Below are 24188 nucleotides of genomic sequence, written 5' to 3'. Positions count from 1 at the left end.
GTTTCCAACTTAAGTCCTTTGAGTTCTTGTCGAACCTTCCTTTCTCACTTTGTTCATTCATTCATTCATTCACTCATTCATTCATTCAGCACATGCCTAACGGCGTCTCCCATGTGCCGGCTCCATCCTGAGCAATGCAGGAGCCCTGCCCTGGGGGAGCTCCCAGGTGGGGGAGACATAGACACCTGCCATCTAACACTCCAGTGGGCCAGTGAGAGGAGGACTCCCACTCCAGCCTAGTTCTCTGCCTTCCGCCTGAGCTGCTGCGTGAGTCTTGTGTCATAACAGCAGAGTGTTCATGAACACCTACTAAGTGCCTGGATGCGGCAGTAAACAAAACAGACCAAAATCTCCTACCTTCGAGGGGCTCCCCCTCTAGGTGGAAGATGGACAATGAATGAGAGAAATAAGTGAGAATATAGTATGTTAATAAATGGTAAGGGAGAATACGAGGGAAAGGGGGATTGAGGGGAGCAGGGAAGACACAGGTGGTGATATTTGAAAGAGATGAGGGGGCCCCGTGGATGTGGGGGCAGGGGAAGCATCCCAGGCACAAGTCCAGGGAAATTTTTTTTGCATGGAAACCTCTGCTGCAGGGCTGGGAAGCCATGGGAGGTGGGCTTTTAAAATTGTGGTAAAATACCCATAATGAAAAATTTACCATTTTCATTTTTTTGTGTGTGTCTTTTTAGGGCCACCCCTGCAGCATATGGAGGTTTCCAGGCTGGGGTCAAATCGGAGCTGGAGCCATCACGTATGCCACAGCCACAGCAACACCCGATTGCAGCCACGGCTGCGACCTACATCACAGCTCATGGCAACGCTGGATCCTTAACCCACTGAGCGAGGCCAGGGATGGAAACTGCCTCCTCATGGATGCTAGTCAGATTCGTTTTTACTGAACCACGATGGGAACTCCCCATTTTAATTATTTTAAGTGTGCAGTTCAGAGGCATCCAATACATTCAGGTTGCTGTGCAACCATCACCACTATATCCACTTCCAGTTTCATGGTCTCAAAGTGAAACTCTGTACGCATTAAACAATAGTTCTCCCTTTCTCCCTCCACCATCGGTTACCATTCTGCTTTCTGTCGCTATGAATCTGACTTCTCTCAGAACCTCAGAGAAGTGGCATCATATAGTATTTATCCTTTTGTGACTGGCTTTTTTCACTTAGCATAATGTCCTCAGGGGTCATCCATATTGGAGCATGTGTCAGAACTGCCTTCCTTTTTAAAGACTGAATAATAGTCCATTATATGGAGGCACCGATTTTGTTTATCCATTCATCATTGGCAGTTTTGAGCAGGCAGTGACATAGCATGTCCTGGCAAGAGATGGGGCCAGGGCTAGAGGTGATCAAGGGGCCCTCTCTACCCTCTGACTAGATCCAGCTCTGCCTTGGTGCCCCTAACTAGGAGGTGCCCACTAGTCCCCAAGGGGAATCCGGCTTGCACTCTGACAAAGACTGATGGGTGGGCTGGGGTCCAGTCCCCAAAGGCTTCCTGGAAGAGGCCATCACCAATCAGAAAGATTGGAAGGGCAGTGAAGGACGTGCAGAGGGAGAAAGGAGATTTAGGGCTGGACCAGAGGGTCTGGGATGGGGAACCTGAGCTCAGAGATGGAGGGAGGTGGGGGCTATGCTGTGGCTGCCTTGGTGGGCAAACCCCCCCCCCCGACCCCGACCTGCATGAATCCCGCTGGCTTGGCAGGGGTGGCTGTTGGGGACAAATGAGGAAAGAGAAGAGCTAAGTAAGGACTGATGGATGAGAGGCCTCGTGGTCCAGATGTGAGTGAAATACAGATGTTGCATCCACTGCATAATCTGATGCGGCTACAAAGAAGCACCTTTTAAAAATATTTCTGGAGATGTGGAATGTTGAGCTAGAGAGCGAGAGAAGGGAGGGCAATTTGTCGAGCACCTACTATGTGCTGGGCATGAGGTATGTGTTGCCTTGTGTAGCCCTGCCCTTCATCCTCTCATGCTTCCCTTCTTTCAGCAAAAGAAACTGAGGCTCAGAGAGGGAGAGGGGCTTGTTTAGGTCACACAGCTAGGGACTAGAAGAAACAGGATTCCAATCTGGGCCTGAGGCCAAGCCCTGCAAGTTTATGCTGAACGAGGGCCTCAAAGGTACGGAAAAAGGTCAGGGTCTTGCTCTTGAAGGGCAGGCAAGATCTTCTGGGTCATCTCCTGCCTCTCCCAGAAGCCAAACTCAGTGACTCAGGCCAGGGCGATGTGCTGTTTCCAGCAGATGATGCCCTGATAGCCAGGCCTGGGGTTAATTCACACATTGCTCCCCCAATTAAAAAGAAGAAGATGTTGCATTCAGTCAAGCCCCTTTTTCCTTCTCCTGCAGAAGCCTAATTTGTCGAAAGCCATTTTAATTGTCTGCCCAGTGAGCCCAGCCCTGCTCAGGCCCCGGGGCTGGAGAGCGCAATTGCATCCTTCTCAAAAATCTATAATTATACTGGCCTCCCTGGGGACGGCCTGTGAGGAGTTACCTGAACAGGGAGGGAGGGCTCAGAGGTGGGAGGAAGTCAAATAGGAGAGAGGATTTTCATGTCCCAGATTTAGTGGGGATGCTGACGGGGAGATGAGGGGGAAGGTTAGAGGCGCATGGTCTAGAAGTTATGGGCTCCCACTCCTGAGTCCTCTAGAACGGGGTTCCTCTGTGGCCTTGGGCAAGTCACTGCTCTTCTCTGAGCCTCAGCTTCCCCGTCTGAAAAATGGGGATGCTAATGACACCTACCCCATGGCCTCCTGGTGGGGGCATCAGAAAATGTGTGTGCAGAGCTTGGCACATACCCAACAGGTACTCCATATTTCTTAGAGACCATCCTCATTGTCGTGGTTTCATCGAAATTAATGTGGATCAAGAGTTCCCGTCGTGGAAACAAATCTGACTAGTATTCACAAGGACGCAGGTTCAATCCCTGGCCTTGCTCAGTGAGTGAAGGATCTGGCATTGCCGTGAGCTGTGTGTAGGTCACAGATGTGACTTGGATCTGGTGTTGCTGTGGCTGTGGTGTTGGCTGGCAGCTGTAGCTCCAATTCAGCCCCTAGCCTGGAAACTTCCACATGCCAAAGGTACGGCTCTAAAAAGAAAAAAAAAATTAACATGGATTTTGTGCTGATGCTGTGTCCTCATGACAGAATCTAGAGAGGGAGCAAGAACCTCTTGGCCATTAGAGCTGCGCACTTTGAGTGGAGGCAGGAGGAACGGAGCTCCCCATCTCTGGAGGTGTACAAATGGGATGCAGACATGTGGAGCCTGGTGGCTGAAGTTTACACGATAATTCAGACCAAATTCTGATGGGGGCTGATGGATGCTGGGGTTTTGGTCACACCTGCTGGTCAGATCTAGGTTCAAAATTCAGCTCCATGTGAATGCTGGGCAAATTATGTCACCTTTCTGAGCCTCATTTTCCTCATCTGTCAAATGGGAGTGAGTGGATTAGAAACTTAGAGTCAGTGTCTGCATAGCACTAGGCATGCATTAGGCGCTCAATAAATGCTGTGGATTATTCTTATTTAAGCAAAGCTCCCTGGGTTTCCCTCCTTCTCCTTGGCTCACACCATCCCTCTTCTCCGCCTTGGCTTGTCAGTTTCTACCCGTCCTTCAGGGCCTGGCTGACATGCCACCACCTCCTCACAGCTTGCCATCTTCTCCCAAGTGCAAGGGACCCCCCCCCCCTTCCCAATGGATGAGGCACTTTCCCCCTTAGGATGTCTGAGCTGGTGGGGGTCTCAGACCATGAGGACTAACGCCCATTGTATAGAGGAGCAAACGGAGGCTCAGAGAGGGAGAGAAATTCTCTCAAGGTCACACAGCAAGTCTTGGCAGAAACAAGCTCAGTCCCTCCTCCCAGGCCCCCAGGCCCGTGTTTCTGGTGCTTTTCCAGAAGCCTGTGCTTCTGGCACAGGCTTTTCCTCAGGGTGGGGGAGGGGGAGAGAGGAGGGTTCCTTGGAGCAGAGCCTTCATGCTGCTCCCTCTGAACAGGGAGACTCAGGAACGCCATCAAATGCCGAGAGCCTCGGTTTTCCCACTTGTCCTGAGGACGCGTTGCCCCCTTGACCACCGAGGATGGAGCCAGTGGGATCTGAGGGGTCTTCTCCCCACCCCCACCAAGCACCTCCTGGCAGGGTCTGAGGGGACCAGGGCCCACTATGGGGAGGGAGAGCTGGTGGCTGCACCTACAGCCAATTCTCCTGGCTCCGGATTCTCTCTCCATCCTCCCAGCCAATGCCCCTCTACCCTCCAGCTCAGGACTGTTTGGCCCACCTGGGACCAGGGGGAAGCAACACCTCCTCCCAGAAGCCTCCCATGATTCCCTCTGTACCTGCCCAGGCCTTTGCACCCAGAATCACCCAGACTCCCTACCCAGGGCAGCTCCAGGGCAAGTTGGCTATTTGGGACTGTTCTTTTTAAAGAAAGAGCCCTACCACCAAAGAGAGTTTAAATTCTCTGGGAAGAGCATGGCCTTCAGAGACAGGCCTGGGTTCAAATCCAAGCTCTGCCATGTGGCCTTGGAAGGGTGTCCTATGCTGGGCCTGGGCTGCCTCCTCTGAGGCATGGGGATATGTGAGGGGGAGGGGAGCTGAGGCTGGCACAGAGTCACCACCTGCCACGATGCCCGCCGTATGTGGCAACTGAGCAGTGGGAATGTGGCTAGTCTAAATTGGGTTGTGTTGTAATCATGTAAAATACATGCTGGAGTTCCAAGACTTCACACAAAAAGGAATGTAAAATATCTCATTAATAATTTTTATACATGTTAAAACAATTTTTTGATAGCTTGGGTTAAATAAAATAAATGATTAAATTTAATTTCACCTGTTAAAAAATTTTTTTTGTTCCTTTTTAAAATGTGGCTACAGAAAATCGAAAATTTCGCATGTCCCTTGCATGCACGGTTTGCATTTTGTCTGTCGAACGGCACCCTCTAAGTGACTGTTACTGGGGTTCAGGCATGGGGAGAGGTGCTGGCTGGGTGCTGGGGACCTCCCCCAAGGCTGCTGGGGGCTGAGAGGGCCTGGCCGTGGACTCAGAGCCTGGAGCCTGACCTTGCAGACCCTGGGCTTCTGTGTAGCCCCAGGCCAGATATTGCCCTCTCTGAACCTCTCTTTCTGCATCAGTAAGAAGAGCTGGTGAGGTGTTCCCACTGTGGCGCAGGAGGCTAAGAATCTGACTGCATTGGCTCAGGTCTCTGTGGAGGCATGGCTTCAGTTCCTGGCCCGGTATAGTGGATTGAAAGATCTGGAGTTGCTGCAGCTGCAGCATAGGCCTTGGCTGTGACTTGGATTTAGTCCGTGGCCCAAGAACTTGCATATGCTGCAGGTGCAACCATTAAAAAAAACCAAAAGTCTGGTGGGCCCAGGTCAAGGGGGTTTCAGTCAGCTGGCCAGGAGCTGTGGGCAGGAGGAGGCTGAGTGTGGGTAGATGGAGGCCAGCACCTCCCTAGGTCACCCTGATGAACCTCCCCCACCACGACAGCCCCCCTCTGCCCTTCCTTTCACCCATGAGAGCCCCCTGTACCATTTCCCATCCTCCTGTTGGACAGATGTCCTTCCCTCACTCACTCAACTCTGGGAGGAGAAGCGCTGTGGCCAAGTCACAGGCCACGTTCCAGGGCTGGCTCTGCCCCTCCTCGCTGGGTGATCCTGGGATGGGCAAGCCCTGCCCCCAGGAGCTCTGGAACCACTTTCTCCATTTGCAGGAGGGAAAATGGTGGGTACTTCCTGATTTCTGTGGCTCAGGCAGTGGCACCTGGAGGGGACAGCTGTGTCCCCCTTGGCCAGGAGGGTCACCCCACTGGTTACCTCTGATCCAACTAGGGGGCCTCGCCCCTCTCCTCCTTCCCCTCATTGCAAAGGGGGGTTTTGAGGGGGCAGGGGCCTGGATCAGAGCAGAAAACCCCTGTCTCAGAGCTAGGGGCCAATGGCTCACTCTGATCACCTCCTAGCCCCTCCTGGTGGCTCAGGTCCTCAGTGGCCCCATTCAGTCCCACTCCAGCTGGCAAGTCAGCATCAGGAAAGGCACGGAGGGCTGGGCCTGGCCCAGGACACTCAGACCAGGACCCTCTTCCCTCTGGACCCTGCCCCATCACTTACCAGCCATGTCTCTTCATTCATTTATCCAAGAAGGTGTTTATTGAGCACCTACTATGTGCCAAGCACTGTTCCTACTATGTGCCAAGACAAGACAGGCACAGCCTCTGCCTCCTGAAAGGGAGAGCAAACTATAAACATAAATAAAATAAGTGTATCAGCCATGCTGTCCAGCTTAGTAGCCATTATCTACAAATGGTCATTTCCACTTAAATTTAAATGAATTTAAATAAAGTAAAGCTGGAGTTCCCGTCGTGACGCAGTGGTTAACGAATCCGACTAGGAACCATGAGGTTGAGGGTTCGATCCCTGGCCTTGCTCAGTGGGTTAAGGGTCCGGCGTTGCCGTGAGCTGTGGTGTAGGTTGCAGACGCGGTTCGGATCCTGCGTTGCTGTGGCTCTGGCGTAGGCGGGTGGCTACAGCTCCGATTGGACCCCTAGCCTGGGAACCTCCATATGCCGAGGGAGAGTGGCCCAAGAAAAGGCAAAAAGACCAAAAAAAAATAATAATAATAAGTAAATAAATAAAGTAAAGCTTAAAATTCAGTTCCTCATTCACACCAGCCATATTTCAGCTGTTCAACAGATAGATGTGGCTGGTGGCTACTCTATGAGTTCAGTTATAGAACATTTTTCTCATTGCAGAAAGTTCTAGCAGTCAGCACTAATAGTTTGTTGGCAGAGAAGAGGGATTCGAAGCACTGGGTTGGGGTGAGAGATGCAGTTTTAAGTGAGGTGACAATTGAGCAGAGTCCTGAAGCAGGGGAGGGAGGGAGCCATGTGGGGATCTGGAGGAAGAGCGTTCGAGGCAGAGGAGACAGCAAGTGCAAAGGTCCTGAGGTAGGATCTCAGCTGGAATGTTCAAGGAACAGCGAGGAGGCCTTGGGTCAGGAATGGAGTGAGTGAGGGGGAAATAGAAGCTGACAAAATAGGGGGTGGCCTGCACACAGAGGGCCTGTCAGCCATGGGAAAGGCTTTGGTTTTTACTCTTAAGGCAAGGGCGCCATGAACATTTTGAGGAAAGAGACAGAGATTAGTATTTTGCTGAATTCCCTCTGGCTGCTGTGTTGAAAATTGTCAAGAAGGACAGGTGGCGGGGGTGGGGGGGGCAGTGAGGAGGGTACCCCACTATTACGGGTGGAGCTGGTTGCGGCCGGCCCAGTGTGGGGCAGAGGAAGGGGGAGAGGAGGCCGGATTCTGGATCAGTTCTGGAGGCAGAACTCATGGGTTCTGCAGAGGCCGAATTGGGGAATAGAAGAGAAGGAAGGGGAGAGGGAAGTGTGACTCTACAGTTTGGGGCCTGGGCACCCGGAAGGCAAAGGGGGGATGGGCAGGTACCCTTCTCCAAGAGACATTTGTCCCCCGCCCCCTGGGAATAAGGACAGCCCCCAGCTCTCAGATGACCGAACACCGCACCTGGCACGGGTTCACGAACTCAAACAACATCCATTTTTCTTTTTTTTCTTTGCCATTTCTTGGGCTGCTCCCATGGCATATGGAGGTTCCCAGGCTAGGGGTCTAATCAGAGCTGCAGCCACTGGCCTACGCCAGAGCCACAGCAACACCAGATCCCAGCGGCATCTGCAACCTATACCACAGCTCACAGCAATGCTGGATCCTTAACCCACCGAGCAAGCCCAGGGATCAAACCCGCAACCTCATGGTTCCTAGTCGGATTCGTTAACCACTGCACCATGACGGGAACTCCAACATCCATTTTTCTTAAACGGGTTTGTTATGCAACAGCAGCCAGTCCCTCCCGAACCTCAGAGACCGTGGGCCGCCTGAACCCGTGACCTTGGAGATCAGGGATGGTGCAGACTTTCTCAGAGCCCAGAAGCTGGAGTCAAGCTCCACTTGGAAACCCTAGATGGAGAGTAGAAAGAGCAGGAGCGGGTCGATCCCTCGGGATCTTGGGGAGGAGATGGAGGCAGGCGGCCCCCAGAGGAGGTTCTGCTTCCTCCTGCCCTGAGCCCAGCTGGGTTGGGAAGGGCTGGGAGGGACCCTTGGGACTGTGAGGTGGGCATGTCTGCCCGCGGGTGGGGGTATCTGGCAGGCTGCGGCTGCAAGGTGGGCATGTGGGGGACTGATGGAGGCACATTCTGTGGGTGACCTGCCGTTGCCAGGCGTCTTTCGGGGGCGAGATAATCTCTCCTGAGAAGAGGAAAGAATTCTAATTACATCTCAGGACAGTATTTGTTTGGAGAGACAGAGACAGAACATATGGCGGGGAGCGGTGCTGGGCCACGTTTACCTGGCCGCCTGGCAGGGGTGGCGGGGGTGGGGCTCCTGCTGGGTCTGGGGAACTGCCTGCTTGGGGATTTGGTGTAGAAACTGAACCCTGCTTGGGGGAAGGGAGGCCCATGTGGCTCCCACCGCTCCCTGGGGACCTGAGAAGATGGGGAATGTATCACTGGCTCAGGATACCTACCGGGTGCCGGGAAGTGTGTAGCCAGGGGGAGCTCTGGTCCCTGTTCTCATGCAGCTGTGACCAGCAGTGAATGCAGTGAAGAGATGCTGGGAGGTGGGGAGTTGCAGGAAACCCACCCAGAGGGCAGGGAAGGGCTCTCTGAGGGGCCAAGTTGAGCTGAGCTTTGAGTGACTTTCCAGACAAAGAGGGACCAAGGAAAGAACATTCCAGGCTTTGGGAATGGCTGGGGGCGGGGGCAAAAGCGAGGTGGGAAAGTGAGGCACAGTCACAGGATAGATTGGAGACCCTGGGAGGAGGCAGGCAGGGCCCCCAGCCTGGTGCGGAGGAGACCAGGGAGGGTTCTGGGTTGTGGTGGCCGGGTCTGATTTGGTTTTGCAAAGACAGTGATGAATGCTGTTCACTGGGGTTGGAATAACCCAGGGCGAGGACAGCTGGAAGGAATCTGGAAGAATGGATGAAAATGGCATTTTCCTCCCTGGCCTCCTGGCCTCCTTGTTCCCACCCTCCAACCAAGCCCTCCCTGAGCAGTGATGGGTCCATCACTCCCTTCTCGAGAATTCTGTAGTGCCCGGGCTCCGGGATCAAGGCCCAGCTCGCGTGGGGCATACCACGCTCCAGGACCTACTCCTTCTTCTCCCAGTCGTGCCAGCTGCTGGCGCCCAGCCCCCTGCCCAGCCTCGCAGAGCTTGTCAAGATGCCCCTCTCGAAGCCAGGCCACCAGCCCCACCCGCAGGCCTGGCTGCTCCACTCTGTCCACCTCTGCACACCTCGCCCGGCCCCATGCTGCCCGCCTTCCTGTCTCCTGAGTCCCGACCTCTCCTCCCCTGGTTTCTCCGAACAGCGCTGTTCACAGAGACACCCCACGACATGACGGCGCGGACGGGCGAGGATGTGGAGATGGCTTGCTCCTTCCGCGGCAGCGGCTCCCCCTCCTACTCGCTGGAGATCCAGTGGTGGTACGTGCGGAGCCACAGGGATTGGACGGACAAGCAGGCATGGGCCTCGAACCAGGTACGGCCCCTGGGGAGACCTCCGGAGCTGGGCTGGGAGAATCCTGCCCACGCACCCCCTGGGGAGGGATGTGTCTGCCCCTCATCTCCTCTGAGGGGTACGGGCCCCAGCTCTTTGTCATCTGTGACTCCAAGCTGTCCCTCTCCCTTCTTTCTGGAATGGAGGTCTGTAGGGAGAGGGGGACGGGGGCAGGGCTAGGCAGAGCACTTGGGGTGGGCGCATGGAGAAGGACCCTCCAAGGAGCACAGAGTCCCTCCCTTCATGTACAGGTGGGGAAACTGAGGCCAGATGGACAGAGGCTGGCTCCAGGTTACCAGGCCAGGCAGGTGTCCTGACTCACCTTCCATTACTTCTCTGAGTCACGTGGGCATTTGTTTCCTAAAGAGGCAGCATTCTTGCTGCGTTTCGTCACACACAAATGTGCACACATGCCCTTCCACGTACCTGCAGATACTCAAGGCAACCCAACCACGGCACACGCATTCACCTCTACACACGTGCACACTCACATGGACACAGCGCAGGGTGGGGGGCACGAGCTATCCGTGTCCTCGCCCACATGCCAGGCAAGCACCATCCCTTGCCACCAGCTCACTGCCAACTGCCACCCCCTGCAACACTGCCCGAGGGTTTTCTCTGGACAAGAGGCCCTGCTGGCCGGCAGGGCAGGCTGGAAAAGCGCTCCACCAATGATGGACGGGCATTGGAAGGTACATACCCCAGCTCCCTTGCCCCTTGGCTGGGATAACTGAAGAGTATTCTACCCTCTTTCCCCCACGTGCCTGGCGGGAGTAAGTTCCAGTTGCCCATGGTGGTAACTGGCTTGATGACATACCCATGATTGGCTTCCTTCCCTCTTTTGTCCCCCTCCCTCTCCTCCTGATTTTTTTTGGGATCACCTCCCAGATAAACCACTCACTTGAATCTTTGTCTTAAGGTCTGTTTCTGAAGGAACTCAAACGACGACACTCTCATTCTGACATTGACGTATGCACAAATAGTATGCAAATACATACGTATCTGCCTACCTCTTCACGTATGAACGCACATGACACCTTCGTTTGCACTTATGAGCACGCTCACATTCTTGCGTGTTGCGTGAAATGACATCGAACGTATTCGCAAATGCACATGAAGCTTCTCTGGCTCCTGGGGTGTCCACTTCCCAGCACACCGGCTTAGAAGACTTGGATGGTCGAGAAAACCTTAGGCAAAAAGTTGCAGTCTTTACTGTTGAAAGCCTGTGGGGTCAGCCTGCAGGGGAGGGTATACGGGCAGGGCTCCGACAGCACCTGCTGCGAACATGCCAGGAAACATGGCACATTCACACACAGAGAGAGAGGCGCGAGTGTACCAACACATCAAGCTGACTCATTATTACCTGTTCACATGTGTGCACGCCATATATCCCCAAAGATCCTACATATATGAATGCAAAGCACACGCACAGTCAGCTTGACAGGCATCTCCTTTATCTTTGCTCTGACTCTCCCCCATCCCCTGAGTGGACACAGAGTGGAGGGACCCCCAACTCCAGACCCTACGGTCCCCAGAGCATCACCTGCCGTCTTGAGAATCCTAGCTGTTGTTTGTATCCCCACCCAGTGATGCTAATGCCTTGTCTCTGCTTTCTCCACCCTCCTGCTCCCAACAGCTAAAAGCATCTCAGCAGGAAGACGCAGGGAAGGACGCAACCAAAATAAGTGTGAGTTTTGATAATGACTTCTCACAAGGGCTTTAATGGAGGACACAGCTGAAATTAAAAAAAAAAAAAAATTGGTCCAGTTCAGCAGGGAGCTTGGGCAAGAAGATGGAGAAAAAAAGGGAAAAAAGAAGGGGAAAAAATTGTCCTGTCTCTGTTTTTTAAAAGCCAGAGATTTTTCAAGTTCATTGAATGACAGCACAAACAAATGATGGGAGAGAAAAGATGCAGTCTCTCCTTCCAGGGCCAAGGCTGTGTGCCTCCCTGAAGCTTCATGTCTGTCTTGGTGGCGTTTTTTATTTGGCGAACTGACAGGGTCTAATGTGACTGAGCCAGCTTTTTTCAGCCCATCACGAATGACTGCTGCGGCATCTCATGGCCATTTGGGTCATCTGGCTCCGGACGTGAGGTGGGACAGGGGAACTCCAGCCAAAGGACTGCAGGACTGGCCAGGCTTTCTAATGCCTTACTCATTTTAGCATTGCTGCCTGTCTCTAGGGAAGGGCAAGCATCTGCCCATTGTATAGGTTCGGCAACTGAGGCATAGAGGGGTCAAAGCCTGGCTAGAGGTCATGACTAGACTGAGCTGCCTTGAGATTTTCATCTCCAGGCTCTGTTGGAGCCCAGTAAGATGGTCAGGGACACCCACGGGATGCTCAGGGAGTGACAGTTTTCGTGGGGCCTGGAAGAGGCAGACAGGGTTGAGAAAAGAGATGAAAGGGACTGAGTAGAGGGGACTGGCCTAGCGACACGAGTGGCCATGGGACCAGGCTGGGTTCGTGCGTGGGGCCTGCGGTCAGCCTGGCAGGAGGCTGAAAGTCCTCCACCCACACACTCAGAAGACGCAGGTGCCCGAAAGGGTGTAGGTGTCCACGTGTGCAAGTGACCTCCAAATTCATGCTTTTCCTTATTTTTTTTCAATACACATCCTCTCATATATTTTTTTCTTTCTTCTTTTGACCACCCCGCGGCATATGGAGTTCCAGGGCCAGGGATCAGATCTGAGGCATAGTTGCGACCTAAGCCACAGTTGCGGCAACACCAGATCCTTAACCCACTATGCTGGGCCAGGGGATCAAACCTGCGTCCCAGTGCTCCCAAGACCCTGCCAATCCCATTGCGCTACAGTGAGAACTCTTCGTTTTGTTTTTATTTTATTTTATTTTACTTTATTTTATTTTAGTATTAGAGCCTCACCTGCAGCACATGGAAGTTCCCAGGCTAGGGGTCAGATCAGAGCTGCAGCTGCCAGCCTGCATCACAGCCATAGTAACACCAGATCCAAGGCTCATCTGGGACCTATGCTGAAACTCAAGGCAATGCTGGATCCTTAACCCACTGAGGCCAGGGATTGAACTTGCATCCTCATGGCTCCTAATCGGATTCTTAACCTGCTGAGACACAACGGGAACTCCTTATTTTATTTTTTAAACTTTATTATATTTGATTTACAGTGCTCTGTCAATTTCAGCTGTACAGGAAAGTGACCCAGTTATATATATGTATACATTCTTCTTCTCGTATTATCTTCCATCACGTTCTATCACAAGTGATCAAATATAGGTCCCTCTACTATACAGCAGGACCTCATTGCTTATCCATTCTCAATGTAATACTTTGCATCTCAAATTCACGCTTTTCTGCTGCTCTTTTCAAAGCCCTTCAAAGACTTGTGGGGCAGCTCAGGTCCCCAAGGCCAGTTAGACAGAGAAGGCCCCCAAGCAGAAGTCACAGTGTAAAGAGTGGGCAGCAGGAGGCATGAGGTGCCGTGCCGGGCTGTGGAAGTGGCAGAGTAGAGGCAGGAGGTGGGCAGATGACAGAAAGAGAGCCTTCAAAGCGCCGTTTGTGTAGCCTGCCCTGGGCCTTTCTGAGTTGGGATCTGGAAATTTGAGCCATTTCCAGCTCAGGGCAGCTGCTGGTTCATCCCCTCTAAACCCCTGGCCCTTCATCCTCACCCTCATCCTCTGCCAAAGGCAGACCCGTACGTAATACCACGTTTCTTGCCCAAATACCCTTCAGTTAAGCCCTGGCAGGTAGAGCTCTGTGTGTATACACCCATTCATCGCAACTCTCTCGCCAATGATTTTGTTTGGGGTTTAAGGAGCGTCTCAGGCAAAGGATAGAATAATCTAATTGACTTAGAGGATTAGAATTCGAGGCTGCCGAGCTCCACGTGAGGGGAATGTGAAGATGCTAATTAGTTAAATAAAATAAATGGGCTCACCATGATTGTGTGATCCGCACTCCCCCATCCCCACCCCACCCCGCAGCCCCTGTAATGCCTGCACCAGCTGGGGTTCTGGGGCTCCCGTTAGGAAGCTCACAGATGGACAGACCCAGAGCTCCCCATCGTGAATGTGACTTCTTAAATACACGGATGCACAGTTAGTGTACACCTGTAAGCAGAGGTACACCCTGATTTCCTGCAGCTTAGGAGAAGGCACAGACTCTTCTCCATGGCCTTTGAGGTTCTGTGGGATTCATTCTGCTCACCATGTGGGCTATCTCATTGTTCTTGACCTGGCTCCCCTTCCCCTCCCAAGCCTGGCTGCCTGCCAGCCTCCGCTCCCTTCCTACCTCCTGGCCTTTGCACAGGCCAGTCCCTCTGCCTGGAAAACCATTCCCCTCTCTTCCTTCAGGGCTCAGCTCATCAAGCCCCCCATGACCCCGAGACTCGGCCGGCGCCCCTTGCTTCTCCCTGCTGGCCACATCTCTGTGTGTACTTAGCCATGCGTGTGAGCATTTGTTTCATGCCCGCCTTCCCTGGAGATGGTGGGACTGGGACAGTGCCTGCCTGCCTGACTGTTAACATTTCCAGAGCCTGGCACAGTGCCTGGCAGGTAGTCAGTGCCCAATAAATATTTATCGAACAACCATCTCTCTTTCTCACACACACACACACCCCCAGGACAATGGCAGTGTAAAGCCAGACGCAGATTTCTGATACACGGACATGCCAACATGATGTGTGACGTGCCTGTGCAGAGGACTCGTGTGGGATCAGGGGACCTGGGGAACACAGGCCCTGAATCTGCAGGAGCCACCAGAGAAAGGAGTTCCCATCATGGCTCAGTGGAAACGTATCTGACTAGTATCCATGAGGATGCAGGACCGATCCCTGGCCTCACTCAGTGGGTTAAGGATCCGGTGTTGCTGTGAGCAGTGGTGTAGGTGGCAGGCTCGGCTCAGATCTGGCCTTGCTGTGGCTGTGGTGTAGGCCGGAGGCTACATCCGATTTGACCTCTGGCCTGGGAGCCTCCGTGTGCTGTGCAGTCCTAAAGAGACAAAAAACAAACAAACAAACCAACCCAACTCAGAGCCTCCTCACAGGCAGATCATTTATTTCAGAGAACAGGCATCTATGATGATGACGAAGATTATAATAATAATAAAAGCAGCTAACATTTATTGAGTGCCTACCATATGTCAGGAACCATGATGAGTCTTTACATGAATTATCTCATTTAACTTGGGGGCCTAGGGAAGAACCCCTCTGCCTTAAAAATCTCTCTCTTGAGAACTCCCTTGGGAGCTTTTTTTTTTTTTTTAAATCAATAGTTATTATTTTATATCATGCATCTCGCTGACAAGAAAGTAAACAATGCTCATTGCAATAAAACCATCTCGAAATATTACCATACATAATTCTTAAACATTCCTGACAGCTGGTTCTTGGCATATATGTAAAGTACTTAAAACAAATCATATAGTCAAATATTAGGCAAATAATTTAATGACAGAACATGAGAATTTCTTTAAACACAGTATTTCAAGTTTCTATTTTCTTTTGACTGTACCTGAAACATGCGGAAGTTCCCTGCCAGGGATCCAAGCTGCGTCACAGCAGTGCCCAAGCCACAGCAGTGACAAGGCCAGATCCTTAACCCACTGAACCACTGGGGAACTCCCAAGTTACTATATTTTTGTCTGGAGTACAGATGTGAAGTGGTACAAAAAGTATATTCTGAGGATTCCACCATCAGGGCCTCGTTACTGCGGCTTGGGCAAATTCTGCTTACGTCCATTTTCAAGTTCTGGTAGTTCTTCTTTTGACTTAACCGAAGGTTAACTTCCTTTAACTAGTTTTGCAAGTAGAGATGATTCCCCAACGTCATGATTTTAAAAGAAGGTGAAATTCTCCACACACACCTTCTTTCCCAGGGGGCTCACCTGCCTTCATCACCGTTAGTCCCTCTTTTGGTCTAACTGAAGTCCTTTATGCTGTAGATTCAGTTCATGTAACCTGTTTCAGTTGAAAACAGCCATGGGTAGCCTGGGTCTTATATACATATGGCCCTAGTGCTCCAGATGACTTATCCTAACCCTTGCCTCTTCTCCAGCCAAGCCCTAAAAGCCAGGAACAGCCAAAGAGTCCTTAGGAAGCACACTGCAACCCCATCCCCAAATCCCAATAAATAGTTAAAAGGCAGCATCGTTTATCAGATCAACTGAAAGGCCATGTAGGTTAAGCCCCTGCCTGCTCTGCCAGGCTGTCACACACATGTGGCACACATCTGGATCCTGCATGTTTTCAGGTGGAGGTGGGGTAGGGGCTGGGACCACGGGAGCAGCACACTAGGTCTGCATCCTTCATGAAGGAGTAACAGGCCAGGCAGTGGGTCATGATGTACTACAACTTTATTTTCTGCAGTAGACGTTTCTGTATTTTCTTGAAATTCCTGCAGTGATCCACAGCATACACAGAGCATGGAACTCTGAAGTCTGAAAGGGAGGCGGGATTCACGGGCAAAATCACTCCATTCACCTTAAAACATCCACAGAGCAGCCAGCCTTTGGCTGGGGGCTGCAAAGATTACTCTGTGAAGGCCGTGGTCACACACACCCAGTCCCTGCCCTCAGTGTTCTCCCAGTCAGTGTGTGGGGGATGGATGTTAACCAACTAATTGCACATGATAAAATATAAAATTACAACCGTGGCTATCGAAATGAGAAAGCGTGCAACCAGTAACAGGGGATCGGACTTGGTCTAGGGGGTCTGGAGGGCTTCCTGGAAGAGGGGCTATTTGAAGTGAGCACTGAAGTGTAAAGGGGTTGACTAGGAGTGAGGGGAACTTCTCTGAGTATCTGTTGGAGGAACTGCTGCAGGCTGGTGTTGCCCAGGGGGAGGTGAAGATGAGACCCCCTGAGTCCCCCCAGTCGCCCCTGCCAGGAGCCATCAAAGGGAGGGTTCTAAGTTGGGGGCATTTGGGAAAGATCTGTCTGGCTGTCCCGGGAGGATGGATTGGAAGGGGCCAGAGTGGCTTTGGAGAGATCGGAAAGGAGCTGGAGTGATGATGATCCAGATGAGAGGGCCTGAGAGTCACCGTGGCTGGTGCAGGGGGACCTGGATTTTGGAGAGAAGGGAAGGGGGCGCAGTGCCATTTAGAGGGAGGATCAGTGGGATTCCGAGATGGATTATGCCAGAGTTTGAAAAGAGCGGTGGGGTGATGCCTGGGAGGGTCTGGCTGGGGTGGATGAGGCTTTCTGGGGCACAGATTTGGGGAGCCTCTGAGTTGGGTTCTGGACATACCAAGGGGCTGCTGAAGTGGCTGTGACTGATGCAGGCATGGGGGTGGCAGAGCTCCGAGCAGGCCCCGGCACGAGTGGGGACCATCTGACCCCTATTCCACACCCAGCAGCCTCCCCGGGCCACCACATCACCTTTAGGCTGAGGCCACACGTAGGAAAGGTCTGGCACCATGGATGCAAATGGGCCCATTTTTCCGGGCATAGCTCAGGAGAAAGATCCCAGCCTGTGCATCTGATGGTCTGTGGCCTCCTGCCGTGTCCAGAAAGGCCTGGGCCATGGGCAAGTAGGGAGGTGGCTGAGCTTGGTCATGGTGTGGACTGGCCTTGTCTCTTTCAGCATAATTAGGTGCTTAATTGCACCGCTAAGGCCTGTCGATGCCTCTGCCGAAGTGATTATGATTTACAGCCAGGCCGCCACGTGGGGGTCTCTTGGCCTCAAAGCCTCTCTCAGGTTGTGGCTGGAGGGCTGGGCTGCGGGATTTTTCTGCCCAGTCTGTGAATGATGAAATCCAACAGGTTGCTCCACCACCCCCAAGAAGCGGGGGCAGGATGATGGGCCCCCTCCCACAGAATATACTTCTGAGAGAGGTTAGGCTTCCTCATGATGTGGAGGGCTGGAGGAGTTAGGGAATAAGGGGGGAGGCATGGAAAAGACAGGCATGTAGTTTACTGGTTCTGGGGGGGCTCCCTAGAGATGTGGTTAAGGTCCGGTCTCTTGTCATCAGCTGGGTGGCCTTGGGCAAACCACTTCATCTCTCTGGGCCTCCGTCTCCTGACCCATGCAGTGGGTACCCTGGCAATGCTTCCATCGTGAGGTTATTGTGAGGTTTAGGTTATGATGCTTTAGTGTACCATCTCACAAGGCTCAAGCGCTCCGTAAACACTAGCCACCAGCACTACTGCTACTGTCGTTACCCGTTAGCCTTTGCGTTCTCTGGATGGCGCTTAAAAGCGCAGACCCCTGGGGCTGGGCAGAGCAGTGTCTAATGTGTGCCCTCGCCCTTTGTCCTATTGGAAACCAGCTCCCCGGGGTGCTTGGTAATAGTTGTGAGGTCTGGGTTCTCCTGGAGCCCGTGTGGGCGTTGCTGGGGTTCCGCTGGTTCACAGCGGAATCCCCAGTGCCCAGTTCAGAACGGGCACGCGGCTCGCTAAGTGTGTGTTGAAAGACTGGATGAATCTAGCCCAAGCAAACCGAGGCCAGGCTGCTGGGGACTTGTCAGGTCAGAACCAGCCTCCCAGCACTGCCTACCGTGCTCCCTGTCACTCTCCTCCTCTCCAAGTGGGGAAGGCCACAGGCTTTCTGGCAGAGGGGTGACAAGGTAGGAGAGAGCTTGAGCTCCAGGCCTTGGCCTCTAGGTTGGGGCTGGGAAGGGTGGGCCATGCTTGGTGCTCCCTCCCTAACGCTGCTCCCAGTGCTTCGCATTATTACTCCATTAGCGCCTTGTAGGGTTGACAAATGAAGGATAATTAATATCCGTGAGGGAAACAGATGTTGAGGTAATTCGCTCCCCGCTGCGCATTTGCAACAGCATCTCCTAACTCGCCTGAGAGCGGGGCAGGGCTGCAGGACCTCCCCGTGCACTTGGTCAGAGGTGGTGGAATAGGCTCTGATGGCCTCCAGCTGGGCTGGCCCCGTGCTGGGGAGGGGGTGTCCCAGCGGGGAGAGTCTCCCACTGCTGGCTCTCGGGAAAGTCTGCCTCTGTCCCACCTCCTGCCCCCTGGTGGGCCATGATCCCTGTCTGCCTGCTTCTCATGGGGGATGAGGACCAGGCAGGGAGACTCAGGATAAGGGAGGCTGGGCCAGGCTCGTTGCAGCTGCCCACCGCCCTCTTCCCTTCTGGAGCCTGGCAAGCCCCCTGCAGCCCTGCCAACTCTGGGTGACCCTCTGTGGGTCTGTCACAGCATTTGGAGGGTTAAAGTGCATGGAGGCAACGTGGGTTCAAGTTCCCTGCTCTGCCACTCACTGACTCAGTCAGTGCCCATGAGGAAGCCACTTCTTCTAGAGCCTTGGCTTCACCATCTGTAAAGTGGGTGTGATCACGTATATGTGATCTAAAATTAGAGAGCATGAAAGCTGGGTAGCACTTCACTTGGAGAAAGGAGGGACTAAAGTGAGTCCTTTTGGTTTTTTTTTTCCTTCTTATTTTCTGGCTGCCCTGGGTCATATGGCAGTCCCCAGCTAGGGATGATTCCGAGCCGCATTTTCGACCTATGCCGCAGCTGCAGCAAGCCTGGGTCCTGGCGCTGGGCTGGGGATCAAACCTGCATCCTGGTGCTGTAGAGACACTTCCGATCCCATTGCACCACAGCAGGACCTCTGAGAGGGAGTTCATTCATTTAACAAATATTTTTGGAGTTCCCATTTGGCTCATTGTGTTGAGAACCTGAGTAGTATCCTTGAGGACTCAGGTTCAATCCCTGGACTCGCTCAGTGGGTTAAGGATATGGCATTGCCGCAAGCTGCAGTGTAGGTCACAGATGTGGCTCAGACCTGGCGTTGCTGTGACTGTAGCTGTGGCATAAGCCGGCAGCTGCAGCTGAGATTCAACCCCTAGTCTGGGAACTTCCAAGTGCCAAGGGTGTGGCCCGAAAAAGAAATTATCATTATTATTATTTACAGGATACCAGGCCCTATGATGGTCACTAAGATGGAACAAAATAACTATCATCCCTGCCCTCATGGAGTTTATAGTTTAGCCAGAGAGAGAAACAAAAATCAAGTAAGGAGACAAATCATTCTCAAAATGTGATAATTGTTAGGAAAGAAATAAACAAGGAGTTGTGATCGAAGGCTTCTTGGAGGAGGTGATGTTTGAGAATGAATGGCAGTCAAGGAGGTGATGGGGGACAGTACCCAGACGGAGACCAGCAGAGTCTGCGAGGTCAGAGAGAGCTTGGCATCTGGGAAGAAAGGGCCAAGGAAGCCAGAGCAGATTAGAGGGGTGATTTTTTTTTTTTTTTTTTTTTTTTGCCACAGCATGCAATGGCTTGATATGGGATCTCAGTTCCCAGACCAGCGACCAAATCCAGGGCCACAGTAGTGAAAGCACTGAGTCCTAACCACTAGACCACCAGGGAACTCCCCGGTGGGATGACTAGACACCATGTGTGTGGGTGCCCGGTTGCGTGGTGACCATCCTCTTTCTCGTCCTGTCCTCTTCACTGCAAGGGTGATCAGCAGGGGTGTCCTCCTCCAGAATTTGAGGTGTGGTAGGAATAGGCAGGCTGGTTGTCTGTCCCCATCACTTCCCCGGGGGAGAGGGACTCGTAGGGTTCAGGACTAGGCCACAGGTCTGAGGCCCACTCAGCTCTGTCCTGGCCCTGGCGCACCTGCACTGACAGATGGTGGTGAGATTGTTGGGCACAGTGGGCAGCAGCTGGCAGTTGGGGACTGTTCTCCCCTGTTCTGTCTAGATGGGGTGAGGGCTGCGGGAGGTGAGGCAGAGTTTCTTTTGGCCCTAAGAAAGAAAAGGGGCCAGGGAATATGGAAGCCCCCCCCCCCCCAGTCCTTTGGCCTAACTCTTCTTTTTTTTTCTTTTTTGGCTGTGACTGCGGCATTCCCAAGTCGGGAATGGAACCCGTACCACAGCAACGACTCAAGCCACAGCAGTGATAGCACCGATCTTTAACCCCCTGGGCCACCAGAGAAACTCCAACTCCTTCCTACTTTTTTTTTTTTTTTTAAAGCTTTTTATTTGAATCACAAACCCATAGAAAGTTGCAAAAAAGAGATGAATCCCCTGTCCCCTTTACCCAGCTACCCTGGTGCTTGCTATATTTTATATGACTGGCCAACTGCCTTTTTGCTCTTAATTGAACAAAAACCTCAGGGTAGCTTTCTGTTTGTGGTAGATGTATTCCTAAGAGCTCTAATCTGGAAACTCCCCAAATGTCCATCAACCGATGGCTGGATAAACAAGTTGTGGAATGTCCACAGGATGGAATACTACACTGCAGTACAAAAGCGCAAACCGAGCCCAGAAACATGGAGAAGTCTCGCTGATACGATGTTGCGTGAAAGGAGCCACACACCAGGGAGTGCCAGAACAGGGACACTGATCTAGGGCGACAGATGGCAGCGTAGCGTGTAACCCTCTGGGTGTGAGCACTGACAAGGAAGGGCCACAAGGGCGTGAGTGCCCCAATGCCTTGCTTTGGATGGTGGTCACACCAGCATACACACGAGTAAAATTTTACGAAGCTGTGTGCACCTTTCTGCATATCAATTAAATTTCAAGTAAAATAAAAAAAAAAAGACCTATCAAACACCCCAAAGCCAGAGTAGAGACAATAGCACACTCTTGCTTTCCCCCCAATGGGGTGAACAGCCTTTATTTTTTAAAAGAAACAAAGCTAAGGATTCACTTTGCAATCTCCCCCAGGTCCATGGCCCTTCCCTGGTCCGCACCCTAGAAACAACCAGGGCTGTCAGGCCACTGTGTTTTGTTTGCACACACACATCTCCAAAGCCAGGGGAGAGGATTTTCATGTGTTTCTTTTTTTTTTAATTTAATTAATGAATTTATTACATTTATAGTTGTACAATGATCATCAGAACATGTATTTCTTTAGAGAAATGGCATCACACTGGAGGAGTTTTGCAATGAGATCTTTTCACTCCCTGCGTGTCCCTGAGCTCTAACAAGCCTGTTTTTGTTTGTTTGTTTATTTGTTTTGCCACACTCACAGTGTATGGGAGTTCCAGGCCAGGGATAGAGTCCCAGCCGCAACATCGACTTAGCCAAGCTGCGGGGCAATGCGGGATCCTTAACCCACTGCACTGGGCCGGTGTTCCAACCCGTGCCTGCGCAGTGACCTATAGCTTGTTCTTTTTAACTGCTGCGCAGTATTCCACTGAATGAACCAACTACCAGTCCATTTATCCAACCTGTTGATGGATATTGACGTTGCTGCTGCTTTTGTGCTGTTGAACTCCGCGTGCCCTCGTGAGTGTGTCTCTGGGACCCTCCCACCCACAAAGTGAGCCCTGGGGCACCCTGCCGACAGGTTACCGTCTCTCTGTCGCCCCCAGGTGGTCAAGGTCGTGGGCAGCAACATCTCCCACAAGCTGCGCCTGTCACGGGTGAAGCCCACCGACGAAGGCACCTATGAGTGTCGCGTCATCGACTTCAGCGATGGCAAGGCCCGGCACCACAAGGTCAAGGCCTACCTGCGGGTGCAGCCGGGAGAGAACTCTGTCCTGCACCTGCCCGAGGCCCCGCCCGCCGCGCCCGCCCCGCCGCCTCCCAAGCCAGGCAAGGAGCTGCGGAAGCGCTCGGTGGACGAGGAGGCCTGCAGCCTCTAGACTGATGCCCACCCCGCCACCAGCCTGCCCCGTGCCCCTACGCCAGTACCGAGTGCATGAGGAGCCGCTGGACCGCTGGGGACGGGACTGCCTGGGTCCAGCTGCCTCCCCATCCCCGAGACCGCCCGTGGCCCCCACTTCGGCCCTCCGCCCACCACCCCTTGGCTCAGCATGTAAGCCCCGCCCAACCCTTCCCCTTCAGACCCTTGCGGTGACCTGGCTCGGAGAAGGTGGCCCCAGGGCACCTAGGGGACAACTGCCTTGAACGCTGAGGTGGGGCATCAGGCCGGGGCCAGGCTGCCCCTTTTCTGTCACCAGCTTCAGTAGAGTCCAGTGTTTCGCTTTGCTTGCTTGTCCTCCATCCCGTCCCAAGCCGGGGCCTCCCAGCCTTACTCTCTCTCCCTCCTACCGTCCCCTGCTTGGACCTGGGGGTGTGGACAGTGACCCCTCCCCAAGTTTGGACTTCAGTCTTCTGACCAGAACTAGGGCCTCTTCTCTGGCAAAGACCTGGGGCCCCAAGCCCCCAAGAGAACCATGGCTTGTTGGCAGGGTCGCTCATAGGTGACCTGGGAGCAGAGGGAGACCCCTCACTGCCTCCTGGTGGGTCCTCCGTGTTCAGCCTCCTTACACTGAGAAACAGCTCCCTGTCCCACTCCCTGGGACCAGGAATCAGCCCCTTCACATGGTAAGTTGGAAAGAGGGCCTTTCCGCCTCTGACCCCATGGCCCCACGCAGAGTTTCGCACCAGCAGGACCCCTTCACGGGTCTTTGAGGCTCTCCCAGGAGCCACCTCTGCCAGCTCCTAACATCCCAGCCCCCTCCTAGGACCCATGCCAAACCCACCCAAGGGCCTGGGGCTGTTGGGAGCCAAGCCCCCCCCCAACTCATCCCCTCACAATTCCTGATGGGGGGCACCCACCCCCTGGTGATTTGTAAATATCTCTACTGGGCCCAACACCCCCTCAGAACTGGCTCAGAGCTCAGGCTGCCCCTCAGCGATGGAGTGGGGGGTGTGGGAGAGGCCGAGGGCTTTGCCTAGGGGTATTTGGGTAACCCTGTACACATGATCCATCCGTGACTACCAGCCAACCTGAATAAAGTGGTTTAAAAAACCTCCGGGCAGTGTCCTTCTGGAGCATTTGTGTCTGGGAGCAGTGCTGCTGGAGAGGGGGAGGCCAGGAGGGCTGGGCTGCCCACACCCACGCCTCGATCAGCATCTTCCTGCTTCTGCTCTCCACCCCCCAAGCACAGAACAAGTGGGAATGGCGCAAGGATAAGGTGAAGGGAAACCAGACTTTGTCCAGCGCCAATCCAAGTATCAGGCACTTGACTCATTCTCAGATTCTGAAATAATGACACATACAGAAGAGAGCATGAGACATGTTTACAGTTTTGTGAGTACATAAGTGACCAAGCAAGTAGGGGTGAGCCACCTTACCAAACAGCACCCCAGAACTGGACCCCCCTGCCCAGCCCGTGTGTCTTCTAGATCAACCCCCTCCTCCCTCTTGGAGGTCACCATCACCCTGATTTTTTTTTTTTTTTTTTTGCTTTTTAGGGACACACTGGCAGCATATGGAGGTTCCCAGGCTAGGCCAAATCAGAGCTGTAGGCGCTGGCCACAGCCACAGCCACAGCCGCAGCCACAGCAACGGGGGATCAGAGCTGCATCTGTGACATACATCACAGCTCATGCCACCTGCATTCTTTTTTTTTTGTCTTTTTTGTTGTTGTTGTTTCTATTTCTTGGGCCGCTCCTGTGGCATATGGAGGTTCCCAGGCTAGGGGTTGAATCGGAGCTGTAGCCACCAGCCTACACCAGAGCCACAGCAACGCGGGATCCGAGCCGCGTCTGCAACCTACACCACAGCTCACGGCAACGTCGGATCGTTAACCCACTGAGCAAGGGCAGGGACCGAACCTGCAACCTCATGGTTCCTAGTCGGATTCGTTAACCACTGCGCCACGACGGGAACTCCGCCACCTGGATTCTTAACCCACTGAGTGAGGCCAGGGATCGAACTCGAATTCTCATGGATACTAGTCAAGTTCTTAACCCACTGAGCCACATCAGGATCTCCCCACCCTGATTTTTAAGGT

At 53.1% G+C, this 24188-nt stretch overlaps 1 protein-coding gene across 1 annotated transcript; it reads left to right on the top strand.

Moving 5' to 3' along the window:
• The first annotated feature begins 9387 nt into the window (after positions 1–9387).
• Positions 9388–23202, top strand: VSTM2L (V-set and transmembrane domain containing 2 like). Its single transcript, XM_047771119.1, has 3 exons — positions 9388–9552; positions 11207–11257; positions 21816–23202. Exons 1-3 carry the CDS (start codon positions 9409–9411, stop codon positions 22086–22088), a joined length of 468 nt encoding a protein of 155 aa, XP_047627075.1. The 5' UTR covers positions 9388–9408; the 3' UTR covers positions 22089–23202.
• The last annotated feature ends 986 nt before the right edge of the window (positions 23203–24188 follow it).

The sequence above is a fragment of the Phacochoerus africanus genome, chromosome 3 (genome assembly GCF_016906955.1).
Source record: "Phacochoerus africanus isolate WHEZ1 chromosome 3, ROS_Pafr_v1, whole genome shotgun sequence".
Classification (NCBI taxonomy): Eukaryota; Metazoa; Chordata; class Mammalia; order Artiodactyla; family Suidae; genus Phacochoerus; species Phacochoerus africanus.
This window is presented reverse-complemented; position numbering and strand designations above follow the sequence as displayed.

Excerpts from the sequence above, each read along its gene's own strand:
- VSTM2L (XM_047771119.1), top strand. The coding sequence starts at position 9,409 with ATGACGGCGCGGACGGGCGAGGATGTGGAGATGGCTTGCTCCTTCCGC. Across the intron at positions 9,553-11,206 it reads AGGCATGGGCCTCGAACCAG|CTAAAAGCATCTCAGCAGGA; the intron begins GTACGGCCCCTG and ends TGCTCCCAACAG. Across the intron at positions 11,258-21,815 it reads AGGACGCAACCAAAATAAGT|GTGGTCAAGGTCGTGGGCAG; the intron begins GTGAGTTTTGAT and ends TGTCGCCCCCAG.